Here is a 27355-nt window from a genome sequence, read left to right on the forward strand (position 1 = left end):
TATCTGTAATAAAAGCATTCTACTTCTTTGGGAGGATGTTGGCTGTTTTTGTGTTTCTGTGTCTTTTTGTAAGCTTTTTGGCAGTTTGTCTTGATTGTCCTCTATGTGACCTTGAGCAGAGGTTTCTATAGATGTCCATTCTTGCTGTTTTGTCTTTGCAGTGTCAGATGTTTGTTTCAGTGGTTGTTGAGATAAAACTGTATTGATTTTGTGTCCTCGGTTGCTTTTTGTTCCGCAGACACGTGCTCCTGAGTCAGAAGGGCCTTGCACTGGAGCCAGGGATGCTGTTAAGGTTCTCCCCTTTTTCCACGTTAACACCATTGCCTCACGTTCCTCATCGCCCTCACGTTTGCCCCGCTTCCCTTTCAGTCAGCCATCATAATCATCTTTGTTTTTCTCCATGACATGAATCTGCCATCAGTTAATTTGGGATTCCATGCTTTTTATTTATTCATCTATTTTTGTTTTCCCTCGTCCATCTTTTTTTGTATAGAGTTCACATGAGACTCTGAATATAGTGGAGGAGAAGAAGCGGGCAGAGGTTGGGAAAGACGAAAGAGTAATCACAGAAGAAATGAATGGTAAAGAGCTATCACCTGGGAGTGGTCCTGGGGAGATACGTAAGGTGGAGCCTGTGACACAAAAAGACTCCACCTCCCTGTCTTCTGAGAGCAGCAGCAGCAGCAGTGACAGTGAGGAGGAAGACGTGGGAGAGTACCGTCCCCACCACCGAGTGACCGAGGGCACCATCAGGGAGGAACAGGAGTATGAAGAAGAGGTGGAGGAAGAACCCCGCCCGGCAGCCAAGGTAGTAGAGAGGGAGGAAGCAGTGCCCGAAGCCAGCCCAGTCACACAAGCAGGTGCCAGTGTAATCACAGTAGAAACACTGATCCAGGAAAATGTAGGTGCCCCAAAGATCCCTGGAGAGAAGAGTGTACATGAAGGCGCTCTTAAGCAAGACGTGGGAGAAGAAGCAGAGGAAGAGCCACAGAAAGTTAACGGAGAGGTGTCCCATGTTGACATTGATGTTTTGCCACAAATTATTTGTTGTTCAGAGGTAAATGGGAGTCCCAAGTGGGAGCCAAACTCTAGAGCTGCTTCTCAGGTGGGGAACTCCTGCCTTTCTTCTCCTGTCCTCCCAGTTCTTCAGCCTTTTTCAACAAGAATCTGATTTTTCTCTCTCATGGGAGGAAGGGGGAAGGCACTGCTCTGTGGATTTTCTGCCAGCTCAGTTCATGGGTTCCAGCTTCTCTGCTGCCACTGGACACCTGTAGGGTAAACTTTCCTGCAAGCACCATATCCAGTGTTCCTTCCCTTTCCACATTTAAATTTTTCTTTGCATGTTTTGGGTGTTTCCAACTGTTTTGTCTTTAGTTGCACTGCTTCCTCACACTAAATGCCTTTTTTTTTCCTGTTGGTTTAATTAGAAAAATGTGTATGTAATGTTGAAAAAAAAATGGTCACTGTTGAGTGCGTGTGCCCCTGATGTCATGACTGGGTTTGACTTCTTGGATCATTCTTTTACTCTTCAACTTCAGAGTTTTAGAAATGACAGCAGGCTCTGATTACTGTGTTTCTCCAAATGCAGTATCCAGCAGTGATGAGAATGTTATTCCCTGAATGCCGCTGTGATTTCCATTTGTGGATTCCAGGATTTATATGGTTTGGTTAAGAGCCTTTCTATCCTTCCAGGCAGCCAGAGGCTAGGCAATATTTGATAGGAAGAGATCCTCTCTTCTCATTCCATCCTAATGTCAATTCTGGAGTCTTTGCCAGATGATTATATGTCTGATGGATTATCTACACTGGATATGAATCTTTTTCTTTTCTCTTTGAAGAGGAGAACTTTTCAGACTTCTCTTAGATTAAGCCTTGGTCACTAGGTGCAGTGTCTCTCCTTTGGGAGTTAGGCTGAGGGAGAGTTTACTTCCTTGGGAATATTTCTTGATTCTAATATGAAATGCCTACAATACAGAGATTTATTCCTATTTTGTTATCTTCGATGGGATGGAAAATGTTGAAGTGACTTTGTCTTAAAATAATGAAGTGGATTTAAACCATGTTACTTTTAAACTTCTGTTTCACTTCAGAGAAGATTTTTCAAGAGCCTTTGAACACTTTGAACTGTTCTGTATTTGACATATGGTTACTCTTCTTTAAATAATTATCCCTGTTGAGAATGTTCTCTCAAAGAAAGTACTGCAGTGTTTTAGTAGTAGTATAGTCTGGTGTTGCATTAATATTAATCATGCATACTCGGCAGACTACAATGTTAATAAGCCGTCGAACCTTCCTTTAATGTTTTAAGTTGTTCAAAGTGTTGGTGCGACATGGATGGGGTAATTTTAGATAGAGCATTTTAACTTATGTAATACAGAAGAAACACTGCAGGTTTTAGACAAGTATAATTGAAAACAGTAACACTCGAAGACATCCTTTCTGAAAGTGGTGTGTCTGTTAACAATAAGGCAGAAAAGGCATTTTGGGCAAAAGAACAAATCCTAGCCTACCTAGCTGGCGTGCCAGTTAAAGGCAGTGAGCCCTTACACAAACTATGCAGTCCTTTAAACTATGATAAAAATAGAGACAGGTCACTTAATGTAGTTCATTTTATTTTCTTTTCAATTTATTATTACTTGCCCGAAGCTAGAAAGAGAGAGAGAGAGAGAGAGAGAGAGAGAGAGAAAGTGTGTGTGTGTGTGTGTGTGTGTGTGTGTGCGTGTGTGTGTGTGTGTGAGAGAGAGAGAGAGACTATACACTAGGCTTGACATGTAAGTAGTTTGGGGCCATCTTAATTTGAAGAGTAACATAGTTTAGGAAGCCATCATGTCAGCTTATTTTTCATGTACGTGTATATACACATGTGCACATTCATATGTATGTGTATACATATGTATGTATGTGTACATAAGATATATTTGAAGGAAAATTTTTCTTTTTCTTTTGTTTGTTTTAGATTATTTGCTTTTACTCTTTTCTTTTGTGCATGAGTGTGTGTTTGGATATGTTTCTTACAATTATTTGTGAAGGTTCCATTAAGCACTTTTACTTTATTACCTCTAGAATTTATTTTTCCCTTCCTTTTCCACCCCAGCCACCAGTGGTAAAAACAGAGATGGTAACAATTTCTGATGCCTCACAAAGGACAGAAATCTCCACCAAGGAAGTCCCCATTGTCCAAACTGAGACCAAAACCATCACATATGAGTCTCCACAGGTACAAAAGCTCTAGCCTTGGACTGTTCGAACTCTTTTTTCACTAAGTATGTCCGTGTTTTCATTCTTTCTTCTCTTAGTTTACACATTTCTGGCTTTAATGTAGCTTTTGTATCTCCACTTTGTAACTGTACTTCAACAACATAATTTGCTATTTTTCTGTCTTAGATTGAGACAGAGAGCTGCAATTCAGTTGGCAACCCAGTAATTATAGGGGAACTGTACATATGATTATTTAGGACAGAGAGTATCAATCTTGTTCACATTATTGAAAGCCATTTCTGGGTTGACATATCCAAGAATGTTTGTGTACACTTAGGAAACAAATTGTCTTGCAAGGTTTATCTGATAAAATTCATGGATTAATAATTGGATCTAGTTGTGGATGTAATTTAGGCTTCCTTCCCTCTCTAACTCTGTGAAAATAGACAAAGTCAACTCATTCTTACTTGTAATAACACATACATGCACATACAGATTTGTGCTTCTCCTTCATGTGGGATTTTTTCTAAAGACATATGTAGTCATTCTTATGTGAATGGTGATACCATGTGTCTAAAGATTTACAAGATTTGTGTGTTTGATTTTACGTTTTCACACATTGGTTCTGTAAAGATTTGAAATAAGCATTAAGATGTTTAACCTTAAGAATAACAAAAAAAAGGGAAAGCATTCATCATTTCAAAAGAGAATATACAATAAATATTTTCTTCACCGAGAAATTGAACCTTCTGTGGTAGAATTGTATCATGGTGGAGGAGGTCAGGTTATTGTCCTCTCAATATATTTTTAAAAGGTTTAATGCGTGCACATATGAAACGTTTCTAAAAATTATTTTGGGTATGGCATCCCTGCATGTGCATCGATCCCACGTACGCACAAATAGGTTTCTTCTAAATGACTGCGGCGGGGAGCATTAGTCATGTGTCTGTATTGTGGTAAGTTGCCAGAATGAAGAAGTACAGGTGCATGACCCACGTTGGAAAGAGCTTTCCTTTCCTCTTACAGTCAGAGAGACTCTGTACCATCCAGTTACTTCCTTTTGTCAGTGTCAGGAAACAGAAGGCAAATATGTTTTGTGATCTTAACATAAACTATTAGGCTATTAATTTGCTTCATTGTTTGCCCTTGGAAACTCTAGAACCTTCTGCATCTTTCAATATCAAAGCAAACAAGTTAACATTTATTTTAACATATGTATGGGGTTTATATATATGTATGTAGAGAGCACATGTGTATGTATAATATTGAAATAAATGTGCCCATATATATGCTCACAACATACAAACTATTACAGGAACAATGTAGTTGATAAAAAAAATCTACTAAGGTAAGTAGATAAGCAAATCAGGCAGATTCAGTGTGTCCTAGTCAGGTTCTATTACATGGTAATCTGATAAAATATTTATCTATTTTTACCCACCTGTGCTTAAAACATAACAAACTCAGAGCTGCTGGTCACTGCGGAAACTTCTCTGCCTGTCTCTCTAGTTTCTTTTTCTAGCTTCTGCAAATGTTCTTCAGACAAATTCTGTCATAATTCCCTTGTAGCTTGCAGTCCCACCTCCTGTGTCCATTCTTGTCCGTTCTCCTCTTTTTTCTCCACTCACACAGTGGAGTTTACTTCTCCATGTGCGCCTAGCCTTTTGCCTCTACTTGGTTTTAAATACCAGCCACTCTCTGGGGCAGTAAATGACCACTACAAACATGCAAACCACATAGATTTTAAAAGATGCATATTCAGTGGGGCGGGGGTCTTCCCTGACAACATAATGGAAGTTAAGCATTACTTTGTATTTTTCCCCCAACTATCCAAAGATTGATGGCGGGGCTGGTGGTGATTCGGGCACGTTACTGACTGCACAAACCATCACATCTGAGTCCATGTCAACAACGACAACCACACACATCACCAAGGTAAAGCAATGCAGGGGATCATATGGAGAGGATGGTGCATTACAGACTGAATCTTTTCTGAATTGTTTCTCTGTTCCTGTACACACTTCCAAGTAAGATACAGACAGTGCCAGTGAAATAAAAATGCCTTGGTTTAAAGCATCCAAGAAATTAGGCTCCATTGACAAATGCATTCAAATCAAATTGCGCTTTTGTAAAGTACAAGGGGGTAAAAATATGTTATGAGTAACTGTACGTAAGATAGCTACAAAAGCATAAATAATTTAATAAAATTTATAATTTAGTAAAAACAAGCTTGTGCTTCTACTTTTACTAAGCCAGCCTTCCTGACTAAAGCAAGTGAATGAAGGCCATCATTCAGAATTTTCAGCAAGTTCAAAAAATGTAGAATTTTCCTCATTTATTTAAGATTGCTAGTATGCTGATTTGGGGCATTCCTTCCTCTCTCCCCGCATAGTCTCTAAATGTTTAGCACTGGGTAACCAGTGGTCCCTGGATCAACAGCATCAGCTTCTCCTGGAACATCATTAGAAGTATAAATAGCAAGGCCCCACTCCAGCCCTCCTGAAACCCTGGAAGTGTCTTCAGAAGCTTCCAGGTGATTCTGATGCATGCTGAAGTCATCAGATTTCCAACTCCAGCCTTATTTTCCACTATGTCCTCCTGCTTCTACTTTTTACGTTGGATTAGTGTCTAAAGGTCTTAAAGGTATCCCCTGTGCCCTTTCCAACCCATGTTTCAACAACAGTTTACAAAACAGCAAAATTTTAAAATGCCACATAAATGCAAGGTACTGTTGGTGTTCATTTTAAAGCATATACAGTTGTTAAACTTAGTGATAAGTCTTGTTTCCTACAGTAAAATGCCGTCACTTGTGACTGACAGTGTGCATTTATCCGAGTTGTAGAGGTTGGACGTGTGCTTTCCCAGGATGGTGTGAAATTTGCTTATTGACTGTTTAGAAGGTCACAGCCAGATGATCTCCTCAGCCTCATCCAATGTGCCCCAGGCACTCTCAGCTTGCAGGGAGCCCAGAGCGCTGTGAGGCACTTTGGGAGCACCTTCCTCCAGGCACCTCCACAGCCTTTGTCCAGCTATGCGCCATGTCCCCATGCATGACTACTTCTGCAGGGTGTCATCAAACATTTAACAAAAATCTCACCCATCTTCCATATCTTAAACCAAAACAAATCCTTTTTAAAATTATTGCACTGAATGAAACGAACAAAATCAGCAAATGAATTTGTATGCTCAGAATCTGTCAGTCAAAACCATCAAATCATACAGAAGTCTTCTGTGTTGGGGAAAAATATATCTATCACATTAAACAATTTCTCAAACTGAAAACAGATACCTAAATTGTTACAGTTTCTTGTAATTCTGCAAATAACTGATTTCTCCCTACTCTACTCTCCTTTTTAAAAATTGGCCAGCTAGGAGTAAAGAAACTTGGGAAATTATAACAGAATGCCCTAAAGGAGCTACTTGGATTCAATAATATCTGTCCTATCTTATTCACGTGACATTAAGATGGGGCAGATGCCATCTGGAAATATTGATAAATTACTTTTAAGATTGCTGTCAGTTGAGGGGTACTTGTGGATGCTATAACTTTAATAATAGGATTCTCTATTGAGCTTAAAAATAAAGCACAGAGTGTTTCTAGAATATCAGCCTTCTGCTGCTTGGTGTATGTAGCCTTATGATGATCAGCAGGTCTGGGTGAACTCCACCTCTGTTTGCTCTGTGTAAACATGCATTTTTTTTCCTCTTCTTCTTTATGACCTTTAGACCGTAAAAGGTGGAATTTCTGAAACAAGAATTGAGAAACGCATTGTGATTACAGGAGATGCAGATATTGATCATGACCAGGTAAATAAGTTCGAGTTCCGGAAATGACCATGTTTGTTTTCTAAGTTTCACATTTGTCATCATGTCGCATACCTGTGTAAACCTCTTCTCCCAGCACCTCCTGGATGAAGTCCACCTCCTAAGCAGGCGATAAAGACACAGCCTGGATACGAGCTTCCCTGCCTCTGAATCAGCATAAAACACAGATTTGTCTTTATTTCCCACTCTCTTTACATGCACTTTTGGGTCAAAGTAATCTGGAGGATTTCTGGAAAACTAGATTCACGTGCACCTAGTTTAACAGCAAGTGATCAAATATTTAAAAATGAATGGCAGTTTAATGTACCGGCTTCCAAAAAATGAAGAAAGCCTCTAAGCTTGACCTATGCCTACTTTTAGGAACTTTTCAAGTATATTTATGGCATTAGAAAATTTGAGCCATTTACTACCAAGTGTTTTCTGTACATAAGATAGCTACAAAAGCATAAATAATTTAATAAAATTATTTATTAAATTGCTGTTATTTGGGGAGGGGAGGTAATATAAGGTTTCTTACAAAGTGAAAATTTACGTTGATTCTGAAAATTTTTTAAAAGAATCATGCTTCCATTCTAATGTTAACTTTGGCAGCATGCATGGCTTTGAGCAGGTGATGAATGGGGCTGCTGGAGACTTTGAGAGCAGTTTTTAGACTGCAGTCCCAAGTGATGCTGACAATTTTTTTTTCAGTGATTTAAACTCAGCTTTAAAGGAGACCAAGCTGTTTTCTTTGTATAACAACTTGAAGAAAAGGAAAAGAAATACTCAATTGACCATCTTAGCTGGGGAGTAGGAGCTAATGATAGTTACACAGCTTGGACATAATACCGAGCTCAGGAAAGAGAATTTTAGAGAACAGAATTTCTCATTTGAGAAAGACTTCCTATATGTGATCAGAGATAAATGGATTTTTTCATGCCTAAGCAGAAAATTACTCCTAATTTTTTTTGACCTTTGTAAGCATGATTTGGCTTACATATTCATAATATACTTTTAAATTTTTCTTAAGCATTATTAGAGGCTAAAAGGTTGCCTTGACTCTGGATTTTGACATAGGACTGGAGATTCCTAGGAGAGGATTAGTACACTTGTCTGTTTACCATGGGAAATGAATGGAAAACAAGCTTCCAGCTTTCCAGAGAGGACTTATTCTACTGTCCACTGGAACAGTCTTGAGAGTCCCCTGACCTCAAGTTGGAGCAAACCTGCTTCCTACTCTGTCTCTGGGACTCTTCTCAATAAGCACTCATTGAATTCCTAGAATATGTGAGGCACAGCCCACATTCTTTGGCATGGTGGAAAGTGCAAACTAGGGTCTCTAGAGTCTTCTCCCAGCCATTGCTTTTTCTCTCCTCTTTCCCCACTGAACTAGGCCTTTCGCATACTTTAAAACACCACCTTTCCAGTAGTATTATACTCAGGTTTCACCTATGGATATTCTTTTGCCTTTTATAACAAACGGCAAAATAATTTTGTTATAAAAGGCAAAAGAATATTTTGGCCCGTTTCACCCAAAAATTCAAATCTAGGTAGTACTGCCTCTGAAAGGCAAATATTAGAAACGCAATCTGAAATACAACTGCCAAAATAACACATAGCATCTAACTCTTAAAAAAAAATCATGATGACCTTGCAGCCATGGTGCTGTTGCTGCCAGGACAGGAATCTCTTTTTGTGTATATGAAGTGATGTTTCAGCCCTTTCTAAAACTGAGGTCAGATATCTAAATGAAGAGAACAGAAATTTCGCCTTTGTATGTTTGTGAGATAGCATGAACTTTTTTTTTTTGGTGAGGAGACAGAGTCTCCCTCTGTTCCCCAGGCTGGAGTGCAATGGCATGATCTCAGCTTACTGCAGCCTCCGCCTACCAGCTTCAAGTGATTCTCCTCCCTCAGCCTCCTGAGTAGCTGGGACTACAGGCACATGCCACCACACTCAGCTAGTTTTTGTGTTTTTAGTTGAGATGGGGTTTCACCATGTTGGCCAGGCTGGTCTCAAACTCCTGATCTCAGGTGATCCACCCACCTTGGCCTCCCAAAGTGCCTGAGATTACAGGCGTGAGCTACCGTACCTGGCCAACATTTTTGAGTAAACGTAATTGTGGCTTTTGGTATTTGTCACCAGAATCTGTTGTGGGTTCACTTTCTCCTTAAAGCCTATAATGAGATGACAGAGCTACGTAAAATTAAATGATGAAATCACTTTCCTGTCAAAATCTGATGTTGATCATGTAGTGACCTTCATAACATGGACCTCATTTTCAGTTCCTTGCCTACTTTAAAAAGAATCTTAAAATGGAAGTACACTTTCACTGGGCCAGACAGAAAAAAAGAAGTCTTTTTTGTGCTGGCAAATCAAAGAGGCATGCTTTTACAGAAACTTGCTTTGCAGATTCTTCACCCTGTGCTGGTCATGACACTTTCAGCTCCATACCAGGGAGGGATAAACTACACTGCAGTTGCTCTTCAGAGCGTATTTCTTTCTAAGAAATAATTCTCAATTTGGCAGTAAGATATGATAGTTTTCTCATAATCCTTATTATTGCCATAATAAATTAACATTTTTATAGTATTTAATTTAGTGTGCTGATGTTATGGAATGAAAGGGGTTATAACAAATTGATTTTGAATGATTTCCAGATGACTATAGCAGTTTTTGCTTTTCCCAACCTTTTTGTTAATTAGAGTGTATTTTACACGTGTTGCCTTCCCTTGGGCATCACCTACATTTTCTCTTTAACAGTCGCCCTAGTTTACTGTAGGCAGATGATTGTAGTGAACACAAAGTATTTGATCATTTGTAGCTACATTTGGCTCTCACCAGAGCTTGTCCTTGTCTTTGGCTATTCCCAGTGTGGACTGCACAAACCAACATGTAGTAAATGGTTTGGATCATTCCAGTCTCCTTCCTTGTAAACACACACACACACACACACACACACACACACACACACACACACACACACACACACACACACTAGGACTGCTCTCCTGCGCTCACTCCTACGCTTCCTTTCCCTTCCCTATTCCCATTCCAATCAACACACTGAAAGCTACCTGCTCCTGCTCCTGCTTCATGCTAGCCCTCCAGCCATTCACTCTCCCCACTTGACAAACACTTCTGCTACTGCCCAGCTTGGAGGCTGGTTCCATGTCTCATTTCCGTCTCATCCCGACACAGGTGGCTCACCAGAGTTTGTTCCCTGGTGGAAATTTAAGCACCCTCAAGTGTCTTCCAAGTTTCTGTGCAAAAAATTTTTGGTATAAAAATGATGTCTTTTTTTTTTTGGTATCTTTACTGTTTTTTTTTTTTTTTTTTTTTTTTTTTTAATGTTTTTTTTTTTTTTATTAAATGAAATGAGGCTCAGAGTTCTGCTCAGTAACCTTAGAACCTATCATGAAAACAAGAACTGCAGTTATCCCTTTAGGCAGCTGACAGCAAAGGAAAAAATTGCATGGCTTTTTTTCAGATGCATAGTTTCTTTATGAGATATGGTAATCTCTGTGCTAGTAAAATTTTCTCTTTGTTTTAGAATTCTTTCCTATACTTTTTTTTTTTTTTGAGACGAAGTCTCACTCTTTTGCCCAGGCTGGAGTGCAGTGGCACAATCTTGGCTCACTGCAGCCTCTGCTTCCTGGGTTCAAACAATTTTACCGCCTGAGCCACCCAGTAGCTGGGATTACAGGTGTGTGCCATCCATGCCTGGCTGATTTTGTGTTTTTAATAGAGACTGGGTTTCACCATGTTGGCCAGGCTGGTTTCAAACTCCTGACCTCAGGTGATCTGCCTGCCTCAGTGTCACAGAGTGCTGGGATTACAGGTGGAAGCCACTGCACCAGGCCTTTAGAATTATTTCCTGGACTTTGAGTATTGTTCTCTGGTGTTTTGTTTTCTTCCCAAAACTTCTTTAAAAACAAAATGAGCAATAATTAAGAAAGACATTTTCCTCCTCTGAAAAATAGGATCTTTCCATTGTGCCACAACACTTTTACACAGTTTACTTTCTGATGAAGCACAGAGAAACTCTGCTTTCTTACCCCTTGGTCCAAGGAAGGGGCCATGAACCGCTGGAGTCATCCCTCTGGGTCCTTCCCGCTCCTGTCCTGCTGCTCACAGGCTGGATGGCCTTGAGAAAGACCTGTTGTTCTTTGCACCTGCAGTTTTGTCAACTGTCAAATAGGGCCCTGTATTTTATAACCTGAAGATGAGTCAGTCTCTGTTTTTTAGCTTTACTAATTGTATGTTTGTTGCTACTGCTCTTTAGTTTTGTGCCCTAGAGGTTTATAGACATTTTTCCTGCAGTCTTTTAGTTCAGCAAACATTTTAGTTCAAACAATTACTGAGAGCCTAAGAGAACAAAGATGAGCAAGGCTTGGTCCTATGCCTTGCAGTTGCAGGCAATTGGGTGATGGCTACTATCACCCGAATGTCTAGATCAGGCACTATGCTAAGTAATAATGTAAACATCATTACTTCAATTCACACAGAAAACCTTAAAATCATCTTTACAAGTCAGCATTGGCCTTGGGTTACATTTAAGAGTGCTAAGCTCCAAAGACTATTTTCTCCAGATCTCACAGTGAGTATAATAAGCCTGGGTTTCAAAGCCAACATGTTTCCTCCATGTGTCATTATTTGAAAGTGGACTAGAGGATTGGGAAATGTAGGAAATGAGAAGCAATCTATAAAATGACAATGAGCCCATTTCAAATCTTGCTGCTTCCTCAAATAAAGAAGTGAGCGCCTCTTGGCTTGAGGTTTGGTCCCATGTTCACCGTGCGTGTATTTTGCCGTTGTAAGATGGAGGCTGTTCCGAGCTCACAGCTGTTCTCTGTCCTGACCTTGGCAGGCACTGGCTCAGGCGATCAGGGAAGCCCGAGAGCAGCACCCTGACATGTCGGTCACAAGAGTGGTGGTACACAAAGAAACAGAGTTGGCGGAGGAGGAAGGGGAGGAGTAAGTAAGGTAGGAGAGCCCTCATTGTCTGTGGCCTTTCTCATGACTGCTCTGTATTCCTGAACCTGTGAAGGGATGTGAAATGAAAGTTCCTGTCAGTCTCCTTCCTGTTTGACTTTCTAGATTGTTGTCATCTCCAAGTACATCTGCTCAGGTATGATCTCTGTCAACTGATGGTCGTGTGGTGTCATAACTCTGGTTTATTGAGGGGCTTCTAATGATTGACATTCCTATATTGCTTTACTGTTTATAAGTTACATTAGTTAATGTTCACAATGACTCTTTCAGGAAGGTGCTGTTACCTTCTTTGGTTGAGAGATTTTTATTGTAGGAGGGATAAGAGGGAGATGAGTTGAATCCACCCATCTCTACTAAAAATACAAAAATTAGATGGGCATGTTGGTGCCTGCCTGTAATCCCATACTTGGGAGCCTGAGGCAGGCGAATCACTTCAACCTGGGAGGCAGACGTTGCAGTGAGCCAATATTGTGCCACTGAACTCTAACCTGGGTGACAGAGTAAGTGAGACTCCGTCTCAAAAAAAGAAAGATACATCCAAGAATGAACCAGAAAGGAAAATATTTCTTTGACTACTTAAAAATGGAAATAAATACTTTAGTTAAGCCAATAGAAACAAAAGCAAAGGGTAAATGATTAAGTTTAATGTGCTTGGCAGAGAAAGGAATAATATCCTGAATATATTAAGAACTCTATTGTGTCATTAAGAAAATTTAAACACTTTTGTAGAAAAATGAGCAGAGAATTAAATGAGTAAACATGTGCAAACTAAAAACAATAAACAAAAAATCTCCAGCCTCACTATTACTTAAATCAATACAAATGAAAAATTCAGTGGACAAGTTTTCACCTGTAAATTTGGCAAAACTTATGTTTTTACCAGTGTTGAGGAGGGTGCAGGAAATATACTCGTATACTACTGGGTAAATTAGTAATATTGTATGGAGGACAAATTTGGGGCAAATATATCTAAAAAAATCTACATTAAACATGTCTACCGTTAAACTAGTTATAAGAATTTATCTTAATCATAAATATATATAAATATACACCTACAATGGTATTTATCACATTTTAATATTTATATGTGTATACATTTATATTTGCTGGTATTAATAAAAGGTGAAAGATTTACACAATCTGAAGAGAATTGTGTAAATGGCAGATGTGTCTCCATCCCCCTGCCTCCCCTCCCCCCACAACCAACAGTGTTCTTTTTCTTCATTCTTGGATCTTCCTGTTACATACAAATTTTACAATCAGATTGCTGGGTTCTAAGATTAAATCCTGAAGAGAAACCAGAGTATTATACTTGCTAATATTAGCAAAAAAAAAAAAAATGAAATAATCTAAATGGTCAGGAGTCTCCTTTTTGCCAGTTTGGTGAATATGAACTTACGTGTAACTGTGATTATAGTTCCCATTTCCTTCATTAATATCTTTTCATATGGTTTTTGGCCATTCATGTTTTCTCTTCTGTGAAAATATAGATGGCCAAAAAATTCAAAACCTTAAATGCTTGTTTACTTCTCTTGCCTGCTTTTCCTGTCATTCTTTCTTTCATTGGTAACTGATTCTTGATAGTTTCTACATACTGATCCTTTGTCTTTTTTTTTTTTTTTTTTTTTTTTTTTTTTTTTTTTTTTTTTTTTTTTTTTTTTTTTTTTTTTTTTTGAGACGGAGTCTTCCTCTGTTGCCAGGCTGGAGTGCAGTGGCGTGATCTTGGCTTACTGCAATCTCCGCCTCCCGGGTTCAAGCGATTCTCCTGCCTCAGCGTCCTGAGTAGCTGGGACGACAGGTGCGCACCACCATGCCCGGCTAATTTTTTGTATTTTTAGTAGAGATGAGGTTTCACTGTGTTAGTCAGGATGATCTCAATCTCCTGACTTTGTGATCTGCCCGCCTCGGTCTCCCAAAGTGCTGGAATTACAGGCGTGAGCCACTGCGCCTGGCCCTTTGTCAGTTTTATGTGTTGCAAATATCTTCAGGTTAGTGGTTTGTCTTTCATTATTAAAATAGTTGAATATAGTTGATATTGTTGAGTTTATCAAGCTTTTCCTTTATGACTTAATGTTCTTTCCATACTGTTAGGTGATAAAGATATTTTTAGGTAGAAATCTTAACATTGTTTTTCATATATTCTTAATCCATCTGAAATCATTTTTTCTAAATGATGAAAAGCAGTGGTTCATTTCCTACATAAGTAGCCGACGTTCTACCACTGTATTGAAGAGCCCATCTTTCTGCCTCTCATCTGCAGCATCATATATCATTTCTTACATGTATGGGTGTTTCTGACACTGTTTCTATTGGTTCATGTGTCTATCCCTGCTCTAGTGCCATAATTACTTTAGCTTTATAATAGGTCTTGATATATGGTAGGTGTGTTTCCCTCTTCCTGTGACCCTTGTCCCACCACCAATAGTGTTCTTTTTCTTCATTATTTGCTCTTCCTGTTACGTAGAAATTTTAGAATCAGATTACTGGGTTCTAAGATTAAATCCTGCTGTACTTTAGCATTGTGTGTTACTCTGTAGCTCAATATGAGGAGAATTACATCTTTCTAATATTGCCTTCTTTTCCATGAACATAAAAGGTCTCTATTTGTATATTTCTTATTTAATGTCTTTCATTATAATTGTATAGTTTTTTAATCAAGGGAGATCTTACAAATCTTTTCTAGCTGTTGCTAGCATAAAGATACACAGTTGACTTTTTTATATTAATCTTGTATCTAGCAACCTGACTCTTCATATCTTACATACTATTTTAAACACAGGGTATATAATGGGCCCATAAGCAAAATCATTAACAATTTTTATAAAAATAAAACATACAGTGGCCTGAGTAAATGCACTGTGCTGTATGTAGATATTGATCTTTTTATCTTTGAGATGTTTTTTCCCTAATGATTTTATTTATTTTTTATTTTTTTTGAGACAGAGTCTCACTCTGTCACTCAGGCTGGAATACGGTGGCATATTCTCGGCTCACTTCAACCTCTGCTTCCAAGATTCAAGCAATTCTCCCTGCCTCAGCTTCCCAAGTAGCTAGGATTACATGCGCCTGCCACCACACCTGGCTTATTTTTGTATTTTTTAGTAGAGCCAGGGTTTTGTCATGTTGAGCAGGCTGGTCTTGAACTTCCGACCTCAAGTGATCTGCTGGCCTCTGCCTCCCAAAGTGCTGGATTTATAGGCATGAGCCACTGTACTCAGCCCCCTCATGGTTTTATTATTATTTTTTTTTTTTGAGACAGATTATCTGTTGCCCAGGCTGGAGTGCAGTGGTGCGATCTTGACCCACTGCAACCTCCACCTTCCGGGTTCAAGCAGTTCTCCTGCTTCAGCCTCCCGAGTAGCTGGGACTACAAGCGCCTGCCACCACACCTGGTTCCTAATGGTTTTAAATACGGAAGGCTGAAAGGATTCTTTCTTAGGAATCAGAAGACTGAAGGCTGTGTTTTCATGTTGCCAGATATCAAACTGTATTGACATTAGGCAAGTCAGTGAATTGTATGATCTAGCTTTTAACTCATAAGGCTTATTCTAAGGAAATGATAAGATAATGAATGAGAGAATGAGAAAAGTGAGCATTATAAAAACAAGGTAATAGCACAGGATATTTTTTTTCTCTAAATTTTATGAATCAGTCACTTCTTAAGAACGCTACACAAAACTTGGTGACACTCTAAACATTACCAGTAGCTCCACCTTCACTTGAAGCATTTTAATAAGTTTTTAAATGAATTAGCTATATCACTTATTCCTAGCACCTTATATTCATTTTTACAATGGACAACACAGACACACAGCTTTTGAAGTTTGCCCATCTCAGAGGCTTTTATGAGAAGCATCGTTAAACAGATTTAGGAAGTTAAAGTATAAACTTACATATAAGATGAATAAACTACATAAATTTGGAAAGACTGATTCATGCATTCAAAAAATATTTAATGGGCACCCAAATGTGCTAGGGTAGGGCTAGGTATTGAGGATTCTGTGATAGACAAAGCAAACACGGTCACCTTTCTTGGCGGAGAGGATGTGTTCCAGGAAGGGAGGTGTGAATATTAACAAATGAGCAAAATGTAAATGTGATAAGCTCTCTGAAGGAAATAAAATGCTATGAGAGAGCAGAATAGGAGACTGGAACTATCACACATTTAACCAATTACTTGAGAAACAAAGTTTGAGTTTGAAATCTGAAGGACTACTAGGAATGACCTCAGTGTCTCAAAGTCATTTTGGCATCTCCACCCCCCACTGGCTGCAGCTCACTCTTAAAAAATTTCCTTTGCTGGTGACTCTCAGATCTGGGAAGAGTGTGTTTTCACTGTTTCAGCTACTGCCAGGATCCCACAGAGGCAGCAGGTGGGCCAAGGCAAAGAGCAGGATCAGGACAATATCTGAATGTCAAAAAAGAAGGGGAACTGTCTGCAATGTATCTGCTCCATCTCCCTTTTTCAGGCACATAAAGCTCTCCTCCTGACCTGATCTCTGCCTTTGGAGTAGCTCTGAGCTTTTGATCAAGTGTTGAAAGTGGGGGGATGGGGGAGGCAGACAGAAAGACGGTAAAAGAATAACCTGCAGAGGACGAACCTCCCAAGTCCACCTGTCTCAGCAGGTGGTGGCCAGCTGTGAGGCAGAGAGGAGCTAAATGCAAACTCTGTTAAAAAGAAAACACACTTTAGGTAAGGACTTCACTAAATCTTTGTAACTTTTTTATGTCCTTTTAAGGACTACTCCCTCCTGCCAGCTTAGCTCAAATGCATATTTATGAGCCCTCATATGGATGAAAAATATTGCTGACCTTATTACCACTGCAGTCATATTCCCAAAGAGTCCCGATCAGGAGGGAGAAGGGTTCCAGGCCTGGTGGTGGTATCTGTGTGGCCTCAGAAAGAATGAGCCACAGGAGAGGGAGCTCTCCCAACCCAGACTTCACAGGCGCCTCTCTGACTCTTAGAGTAATCATTGATGTAGGGTAAAAAAGTGAACGAAGCCTCCTGTTTATCCAAAAGCAGCGAGCACCTGAGGTATGAAATGACAGAGGAGTGGCTGCCCATCCTTTCACTCATCTGTTCATTTATTTGTTCGTTGCATAAATATGTATGGAACGCCCACTGGGTTTTGTCTACTGTTTTGCTAAATATCAAATAAAATAAGGTCGGCACTTCAGACAATAATCAGTGATAGCAGAAGAATTTCAAGTTTTGTGATATATTCTGAGTCTCATGATGGGAACAAGAAGGAGAGACCTCTAAACCAGAATAGGGTTTCAGAGATGTTTCACTTAAGCTTCATGCTGAGTAGGAGGTAGCTCTATGAAAAAGGAGTAAAGGGGGCCATTCCAGGCAGGATTGGGAGCATTGAACCTGACACTCTAAGAACAGCGCACAATCAGATGTAGCTGGACTGTGGGATACTTGTAGGAGAGTGATGGAGATGCAAGAGGAAGGAGGCAGAGGCCCGATGCCAAGGAGTCTTCTAAGCCAAGCTGAGGAGGCTAAACTATCCTGAAAGTGATAGGGTGCTCCTCCTATATTTGAGAGATGGTGACTCTCAAATAGAGTCAAGTCACTTACCTTCTCTGTGACTTGTTGACTGTCGGCATGAGGCTGTGGAAGTTAGTGCACTGGGAAGATGGAAGCAGAGGAGAATCACACATTATATTTAGGTTTTTGGCCTAGACAAGGAGTTGATGTTGGCACGTATAATTTGAATCATGCAATACATGAGTCTTGTCTTTTGCATGTCATGGCCATATTACTATGGTCAGTTTTCTCTGCTTGGCTACTTTAAAGCAAAGGTATATTTTTTGTTCTGTGGTACTGCTGGAGAGACCAACTGTCATATGAATTCTGGAGGAAGCTTCGAAGTGAATCTGTAAGGCCCCATCTTATTCACACCCATGACATGATTAATTGGAAGTTTCCCAGATCGTCTGCATGTTCAGAGGGAGCACAGGATAGCAGATTTGCTGGGCTCGGATCTACTTCTTAGTTGTGTGACCTTGGCAGATTTCGGCCCTTTGTCTAGAGCTGTCCTCTGTAAACTGGGGATGATAATAGAAACAGAAGAGCTTTTTTCCAAGGCAGGTTGTTAAGAACTTTCTATAACTTACAAGGTCGGCCATGAACCCTTTTTGCTCTTAAAAGTCCAATGAAAATGAAAATTTTCTACCCCAGAGATACTGAGTTTGAGATGCATATGATATGCAGAGGTGGCAAATTCGGAAGCACAAGAGTGTTGAGAGATTTGTGAGTCTCCTGAATGCGTCGTGTACTGATGGAGCCTGTGGTTTGAGCTGTATTATCCGGGGCTGGCTCGGAGTTGAGGTCCAGGGAACAGAGGCCATAAAGAAGGAGGAGCCAGGAGGCAGAAAGAAAACAGGGAAAAAGGGGAAGTGACACAGCTGCAAAGCAAGATAACTTCAAGAAGGAGAGAGGAACCAAGTATTAAATATGGCAGAAAAACCAAATGAGTGTGGTTTTGGGAATTGGTGAACAGGGGTCAACTTGGAGCCTTTGTCAGAGCTGTTTCAGTCTGGTAGTAGGGAAAGGGCCCTGTAATGGGTTGAAAACAGAGAGATTCTACATGGACAGTGTTTTAAGTTGAAAACCCAGTAATAGTACCTTTTGCTCTTCCATCAGCTCTTTCTGGCTTCATCTGAGAAGATGGAGAGCATTAGATGTCATGGATCTATTGGAGCTAGTGCTGTGATTATTAAAAGCAGGGTCACTTCACCATTCCCAGAAACCTCTTAGACAGACCCTGTGTCCCACTCTTTAACCTGCCATGAATACCTCTAAATTAGTCATATTGCTTTTAACACTGTTGGTGGGTGCATGAATGCCACTTTCTAAACAACACAATCTTGTGTGTGCTTCAAAGTCAGGGTGATGTGCCCAGTTTCAAAACATGAACTCAGAAGCCAAACAGGAAATTAACATGAGCTGCCTAGCTGACTTGATGAGAGAAAAGAACCCTGTTGGCTGAACTGAGCTCTAGCTAATCATGAGCCACTCATTTACGTGTGGACCCTGATGAGTGTCATCCCTGACCTTCAGCGAGAACAAACCTATTGACTTCCAGATGACTATTTTAGTTCTGCAGGCATATCAAATGTATTGCATTTTTATTTTATTTGCCGAGTTGTGCTAGTCTCATACCTAAAATTAGCATCTTATTACTGCTTCATTTTCAATATAGATTAATCACACCTCACATGAGAACTGATTTCTTCTGCATAGAAATCAAAAGCCAGTTTTGGTTTGGTGAATTTGAGGCACAGCCAGTTTTCACTCTGAAATGCTGGGGAATGTTTTAATTTAACGTTGCGCTACCAGGTTGTTATCAATGAGTCAGTTATAATTGATTTGAACTCCTCCACACAAGAGGTGCTGGGTGCTACTGCTCTAGTGCAAACATTAAGGTCAGGCAGTATCACTAATTCCCCAAGACTTGCTCTTGGACATAACCATTACTGACTATTATTTTTTCAAATGAAACTATCTTTATTTTTTTCTTCTGGTAATAAAAGAGAGGTTATAACTTTTTTAAGGGGAGAGACAGTAGAAAATGTAAGTGACCCATAAGTCCCATGCTCCCGGAGATAATCTCTTTACAGTGTGTAGGGTGTACTTATAAACATATGCACATATAAACACTCACATACACATACATCCCTCTATCTGCATAGGCTAATATTGTGATTCTGTCATATGTCTTACTTTTTCCTCCATTGAGCACATTATAGTTATTGGTCCTTGTTTTTACCCCATCATTTTTCAGTAGCTGCTGAATGGATGAGTGATGGTTTACTTAAATAGCCCCTATTAATGGGTATTTAAATTACCCCTCATTTTTCATAATTATTATACAGCTTCAAAGATTATACTTGTTTGTACATTTTTGTGTGTTGATCCCATTGTTTCTCCAGGGCAAATACGTTTAAAATTGGAGTTGATATGCCACCAAGGTTGTTTTTTGTTGTTTGTTTTTTTGACAGAGTTTCACTCTGGTTGTGCAGACTGAAGTGCAGTGGCACAATCTTGGTTCACTGTAACTTCTGCCTCCAGGGTTCAAGAGATTCTCCTACCTCAGCCTCCCAAGTAGCTGGGATTATAGGTGTGTGCCATCACACCCGGCTAATTTTTGCATTTTTAGTAGAGACAGAGTTTCAGTATGTTGGCCAGGCTGGTCTCGAACTTCTGACTGACCTCAGGTGATATGCCTGCCTTGACCTCCCCAAAGTGCTGGGGTTATAGGCATAAACCACCATTCCTGGCCCACCAAGGGTTACTGACATATTACCAAATTGTCCTCCTTAATGGTTCTGCAAACGTAGGCTCCTACTCGCAGTTTGTGAGCTTATGTTTCCCTACAGCCTTGGCAACACTAAGCATTATTAAACATTTTTTAAAAAAAGCTTTGCCATTCTGATCAGGAACGAGCATTTGTTTCTCCCTTGCGTGAATGGTGAGGAAAGAGCCTTCTTTGATTGTATCTTTTCAATGCTAGTTGGAATACATGCATACGTATGCTACACGCAGTCGTAGACACACATATAATCATATACTTTGCATATCTTTTGGTTGCCAGTTTGTGTCCTTTGTCCATTTTCCTATTCAGATGTCTGTTTATTTCTCTCGTAGAGATTAATTGAATGGATGCATGATGATTTACGTAAATAATCCCTACTAATGGGCATTTAAATTATCCCTCAGTTGTCACAATGATCACACAGCTTAGTAACTTGAGAAGATGAGTAACTAATCTTTTCAGATTAGTTAATTAACCCCTTAGGCACAAATGCTATATTTTCCCCTCAGTTTAAAAAATTATTATTAAGCATTAGAAATGGCACCAAAAGTGGAGAAAGGGGCAAGACAGAGCTGACTGCTTAGAGATGAGCAGGCCATTTCCACAGTTTTGTTTTGTGTTTTGGCCTAAACGGTATGTCTTAGACTTTAAATCAGTTATTCATGCTTAAAAATTAGAAGATACTCAGCAATTTTAGAAAAGTCAGAAGCTCTGCTGACATTGAGCCTGTTCTCCCCCTGGTGAAAATACTGAAGCTAAGTAGGCATGGCCAGTGTCAGGCTGGGAGGAGCTCTCTAGGTCACCACAGTGCTACTACCTGTCCTATCCTGTCTTTATGTTGAGGCCCTTGGGTCCCAGTCTCTTTATGCGTGTATGTTACCCATCTGGCCTCTGGCCGGGTTGGGGTGGTGGTTATGACTCTGTTACCCTGTCCCAGGATGTGTTTAAGAGTCTGGAAATGTGAAGAATATTTAATATTTAACTGCCTGTAGAGAATCTTCATGTCTCTCCTCCAACCTTTTTTTTGAATGATTTTTTAAATTTTACTTTAAATTTTGGGGTATGTGTGCAGATCTTGCAGGATTGTTACATAGGTATACGCATGCCCTGGTAGTTTGCTGCCTCCATCCCCCTGTCGCTGACATTAGGTATTCCTCCTAATGTTAAACCCTCCCCAAACTCCCCACCCCCTGCTATCCCTCCTCTAGTTCCCCACCCCACAACAGACACCAGTGTGTGTTGTTCCCCTCCCTGTGTCCATTTGTTCCCCTCCCTGTGTCCATTTGTTCCCATTGTTGAATACCCACTTATGAATGAGAACTTGTGGTGTTTGGTTTTCTGTTCTTGCATCAGTTTGCTGAGAATGATGGTTTCCAGATTCATCCATGTCCCTGCAAAGGACATGAACTCATCCTTTTTTGTGGCTTCATAGTATTCCATGGTGAATATGTGCCACATTTTCTTTATCCAGTCTATCATTTTTGGTGGGCATTTGGGTTGGTTCCAAGTCTTTGCTATTGTAAACAGTGCCTCAATGGAACATATGTGATGTGAGGGCAATCTGGCTGAGACATCTGTCACCCCATTGATCACCAGGGTTGATTTGGCTGATCTGGCTGGCTAGGTAGGTATTCCTTTCATCCCTCACCACTCCATATGCGTCCCTCCCGAAGCTGCGCGCTCAGTTGAAGAGGATGGCCATCCCCGATGGACGAGGACCGGTCTTCGGTCAAGGGTATATGAGTAGCTGCGCTCCCGGCTAGAACCTCCAAACAAGCTCTCAAGGTCCATCCTCCAACCTTTTTTATAAGGAAATAGGATCCTAGACATTAACATAACTGCCATAGGTCACCTGTGTACATGTAGATTCATTTGTCTCAAGGCTTTTCTATTAGATATCCCAGACAGCAATTGTTTAAACATGTAAATTTTGTGGGTGGCATCAGAAGGGAATTTTGCTGTGCCAACTCATTAACAAATTTGTGTATGTGTCTGTGGTTTTAAAGATAATCCTGTCCTTATGAGGATTACAACCCAAGGACATATTGATGCTTTCTTGCATCAAAATAGTTCAGTTAGCATTAGAGCATGTGGGAATCTGGACCTGTTCTGTCCAGTATCGTAGCCAGTACCCACTTGTGGCTACCGAGCACTTGAAATGTGGCTAGTTGAAACTGAGATGTGTTGTAAGTGTAAGCCATTTACTGGATTTCAGACGTGCGAAAAAAGTAAACTCTTCCTAATTTTATAAATTAATTACTTATTGAACTAAAATTTGGGTATATTGGGTTTAATACCTACATTAAAATTAAATATACATGTTTCTTTTTATTTTTTGTAATGTTCCTTCTAGAAAATTTACATATGTGCTCACATTCATTGCTTGTAGTCTATTTGTCTTGGACAGTGCCGATCTATGGAGGGTAGGAGGGGGTGAAGTGAGAAGAAAACCTTAAATTAATATGGCATGATGCGGTTTAAGATTGTGTGTGTGTATGTGTGTGTGTGCGCGCACGTGAGAGAGAGAGAGAGAGAGAGAGGGAGACAGAGACAGAGAGAGAGGCTGAGACTGCTAGGGGGCAGGGAATAGTGTTTTAAGATACATTTATTTAGCTTTGAGGAAAAGTAATTGTTTTCCCATGCTCCCTCAGATAAAAAGTCAGAAAGTTGGGTCTAGAAATTTCTTCTGATTCCCACTAACCTCCGTTTTTCTAAAAGACGAAAGCCTTGTTACGGAGTATTTTTAAGCTCTTATTTGATGCTACAGAGAAATGTGTTCTCCTTGCTGCCTATCTTATGAACCTAAGGTTGACACAAGCTCAGCTCTAATAAAGTACACTGAGTGGAGCCTGACCATAGTTCATCTGTTATTTAAAAGGAGCTTTACAATTTTGTAGAATGCTTTTATATCAAATTCCGAGAAGATTTGACCTAGCAGAGTGAACCAGAAGACCTTAACAGCTTTACTGCCAGCACCACTACTCTTAGAAACTTGTGTGTGGCTTCAGTGATTTGAGGAAACCAGTTTTTTAAAGAAGTAAGAGCCCTCATGGAATATCATAGATACAGTTAATCAACAAAAGAGAACAGAAAAATGAACCTGCTGTTTTTCCACTTAAGAAAATGGGCAGACGAGAGTAATGGTAAAAATGGGAATTAGTGCTTCTTCCTAAAGACATAATACAATTTTGTTGGTTTTTTTTTTTTTTTTTGAACGACGGGGTTTTTTTATTTTTGCAAGCAAGGACACGAACTATTGAGCCCCGCTTCCTCGTGCTCCTGTTCTTCAGTCTGTTACAAATTAGTCCCTGTTACTTTCACTTCCAGATTCATTAATTTATAATATGAGCCTGTTTTGTTCAAGGGACTATCATAGTTGTGTGTGAGAGAGGAAGGCATAGGAACATGCATAAAAAAAAAGTCCAGGTTTATTTTTCATTCAAACATACAATGTTCAGGGTTATTTTACATTCAAACATAACAAAAATAGTATATTTGACGAAAAGCCTAGCTAAAGGGCTGTGAAAGTTGACAGGAGAAATGCTTCTGATTGGCCGATCAAGACAAAGCGCCACAGAACTGTTGCAGGACAGCTCCTCTGTGCCGAGCACCAAGGGGATCTGGATGGTTGGGGGATCCGGGGAGGGAGGAAAGAGCACTTGGGAAAACAATGGGACGGATGTCAGGAAAAGCAAACTTCCATCATGGTTATGTGTAGAGTTCCCAGCACAGCTGGAAACATTGTTGAAGGCAAATTGCAGATGGTCTTACCTGCCATGTCCTTTAGTAATATTAATTTGTTAGTAGTGTGTATGACGGACTGAAAAACTACTAGATTAGATGAAGTACCCTGTAAAGACACCAAAATACTGGTTCAGACAGTTAGTAATGGGGAGACTGAACTGGACATCTCGAAGAGTAAGACTGAATTTAACTTGGAAGCAAGACCTGAAGTAAAATACCATATAGGAACATCTATAAAAATTAAGTCCAGTATTTTTTTCCTTTTCAGTTAGATGAAACTCAGTATCTATACCTCTTTGAAGTAAAGTTATATTAGCGCATAGGTCTTTGAGAGTAATACAGTTCATTCAGAGGGCACAGGGCTCAGGAAGGTCAACCCAGTCCTGAAAGGCCTGAAGATGGGACTTTGGTCTTCAAGGACCCACAGGAGAGCCTCCTGAGAAGGTGGGAGCTCCAAACAGCATTAACGTGTTCCAGCAAACCAGGAGAAGCAAAAGCATTTTGCTGAATTATTTGTAGAACAGATACTGTGCTTCATTTGACTGCAGAGAAAAATACTGGATTTAATTTCTCCCTCTACTCAGCAGATACACAAATATCGGTGATAGAAGAAAACGGCAGTAGATTACTGATAGCAGATTAGATATAAGCAGTTCTCAAACCTGATGGTCTCAGGACCACTTTATACACCTCAAAATTATTGAAGAACCCAAAGAGATTTTGTTCATGTGAATTACATCTATTGAAATTTATCATAAGTGAAAACAGAGAAATTTTACAAATATTTACTAAGGTAAAAATCATCACATGGTGAAAAACGTCTCTCTAGAAAGACTGTGTTGTAGGATCCAACTCTGACATCCTGGAAAAGGTAAAGTGATGGAGACAGTAAGAGGGTCATTGGTTGCCACTGATCTCATCAAGAGTCTTTCAATATTGGGAAACCGTCAAGCCCATGGTGACCAAAACACTGTTTTCCAAATTCTAATGTTCACCTAAAAGCTTGAATTTTATCATTGGCAACAAGTGCTGTCAATTGTTTCTCTTGAGACGACAGGCTCAACTTCATTTTCAATAAAAGGTTTGCCGAGTACCCACATTGAATAACATCGTCTGTCTGCCAGTGATTCTCTCAAGTAAGAAAGGTGGCTTATGAAAAAGCAGCTGCTTCAACTCACAGTTCAAATACTCGCATCGATGCTTTTCCTCTAGACATTGTGCATTTGTATACAGCGGGAGTGTCGCGTGCATGCTAACCATTTCGTCACACAGAATACTAAAAAGACGCACTCAGGGTTGAGATGTAAGAGAATTAATATTCCTTCTGTTTCCTCAAGGACATCCTTAAGTGAAACTGTCTTCTCTGTTTCACTGTGAGTGCACAGTGGTAAAGAATAAGGTGACAGGTGGGGCATGGTGGCTCACGCTTGGGAGGTTGAGGTGAGAGGATCACTTGAGGCCAGAAGTTTGAGGCCAGACTGGGCAGTATAGCAAGACCCTGTGTCCACAAAAATTTTTTTTTAATTGGCCGGGTATAGTGGTATGTGCCTGTATTCCTAGCTACTTGGAAGGCTGAGGCAAGAGGATCCCGTAACTCCAGGAGTTCAAGGCTGCAGGGAAATATGATCATACCACTGCACTCCAGCCTGGATGACTGGAGACCCTGCCTCTTAAAAAAAAAAAGAAAAGAAAGAATAAGATTACATGAAGTATATTTTGATTCCTCTGCTTCAACTTACGTAGGCTGAGCTGCCAGTATGTTTACTCACCATTGTTTGTTTGCACCATTGGTGAAAATGCTAACACACTGAAAAAGACATAATGTCTTAGTATGATAATGAAGACAGTTTTGACTCTATGTTCCCCTTAAAGAGACTGAGCAGTCCTCACGGGCTGTAGGCTACACTTCATGTATATTTTAGTGGTAACACAGACATTTTAAGTATGGGCTATTTTCCAGGTTTAACCAAATGGAAATTTAGCAGCTTACATTTTTTGGCTCTGGGATTTTTATTTTATTTATTTATGTATTCCATACAGAGTCTTGCTCTGTCACCCAGGCTGGAGTGCAGTGGTGTGATCTAGCTTACTGCAACCTCTGCTGCCTGGGCTCAAGCGATTCTCCTGCCTCAGCTTCCTGAGTAGCTGGGATGACAGGCATGTGTCATCATGCCTGGCTAATTTTTATATCTTTTGTAGAGATTGGGTTTTGCCATGTTGGCCAGGCTGGTCCCAAACTCCTGATCTCAGGTTATCTGCCCTCATCAACCTCTCAGATTGCTGGGATTACAGGCCTGAGCCACTGTGCCAGGCCAATTTTTATAATTTAAATAATGGAAATTCTGTTTAGAAATTAAAATCAAGTATGCAAATTGAGGACCAAAGAATAATAAAAATGAAAAGTACAGCATTTGAAATAACTGTCAAATCCATAAAAGATCATATTTAAATTACACCTGAGTACATGGAGGTTATTTTTGTTTAGGAAATGCAGTGTGTCTGAAGTAAACATTTTATTCCTGTTTTCAGACTCTTTGATTATATTATTGTTCTGTGGTAACTGAATCTTCATTAATCTGAAGAAATGTTGTTTTCTTGCATTTGCATTGTTGTATTATATAGAGGAAAACTACATTTTTGCATTTTTGTTGAGACTTCTCTCTGGATGTGTGCTGTACCACTTAAAGGCAGCATTGCTAGTGTTTTGTGTCAAATGCTTTTTAAAATCAATTTACAGAGTCAATTTCTGTAATAGAGCACCCAAGATTGAGATCAATACATTGATCCCTTTGTCTTTAGAAACTCAAAGACTGTGCTTTTCAGATGACATCATAGAACTTCTCTGTATGGACTATTTTCACCGCTGTTCATTGGGTGCCCTGAGAAGGATAAATAACTCCCTGATCCCTCTGTGAATGCTTGAGACAAGGTGTGCAACCATCATGTATCCTTGAAGAACTTGGACATAGAATTACACCTGTGATTAGGTGAACTTTAGCCACATTGATCTATTCTCACATTGACCAAAAGAGGGGGACATAGACTAGGGAATGTGACAACAGTAGTTAGAAATGTTTACTGACATTGTATAGGCCTGGGGTGGAACAAAGCATGGAAACAGAACAGTGGTGTGAAGGCTTTTATTTTTGTCCCCTTGACCACAATTCTGATATGTAAAGTATAATCCATATACTTAACAGCTATGATCTTACCCAAACTCAGGATGAACCTTGTGATATTGTAAAAGTGAAAGCAGGTTGAATTAATGTCTATAATTAATGCCTTGT

The 27355-nt window shown here is 39.8% G+C and overlaps 1 protein-coding gene across 38 annotated transcripts in view; it reads left to right on the plus strand.

Moving 5' to 3' along the window:
• The window catches only part of EPB41L2 (erythrocyte membrane protein band 4.1 like 2), a 232406-nt gene that overhangs the window by 200943 nt on the left and 4108 nt on the right, over positions 1 to 27355 (plus strand). For 12 of the 38 annotated variants that reach the window (XM_037740204.1, XM_037740202.1, XM_017533254.2 and 9 more), the window contains 6 exons: positions 239 to 292; positions 494 to 1057; positions 3095 to 3217; positions 5035 to 5133; positions 6925 to 7005; positions 11873 to 11988. In XM_037740204.1, coding sequence (XP_037596132.1) covers positions 239 to 292; positions 494 to 1057; positions 3095 to 3217; positions 5035 to 5133; positions 6925 to 7005; positions 11873 to 11983 — 1032 coding nt within the window. In that variant the 3' untranslated portion in view covers positions 11984 to 11988. Of the gene's footprint in view, positions 1 to 238; positions 293 to 493; positions 1058 to 3094; positions 3218 to 5034; positions 5134 to 6924; positions 7006 to 11872; positions 11989 to 27355 lie in introns of those variants that run through there. The other 26 variants (XM_017533260.2, XM_037740213.1, XM_017533257.2 and 23 more) reach the window with 8 other exon arrangements.

Source organism: Cebus imitator, unplaced genomic scaffold (genome assembly GCF_001604975.1).
Source record: "Cebus imitator isolate Cc_AM_T3 unplaced genomic scaffold, Cebus_imitator-1.0 Scaffold81, whole genome shotgun sequence".
NCBI classification, from domain to species: domain Eukaryota; kingdom Metazoa; phylum Chordata; class Mammalia; order Primates; family Cebidae; genus Cebus; species Cebus imitator.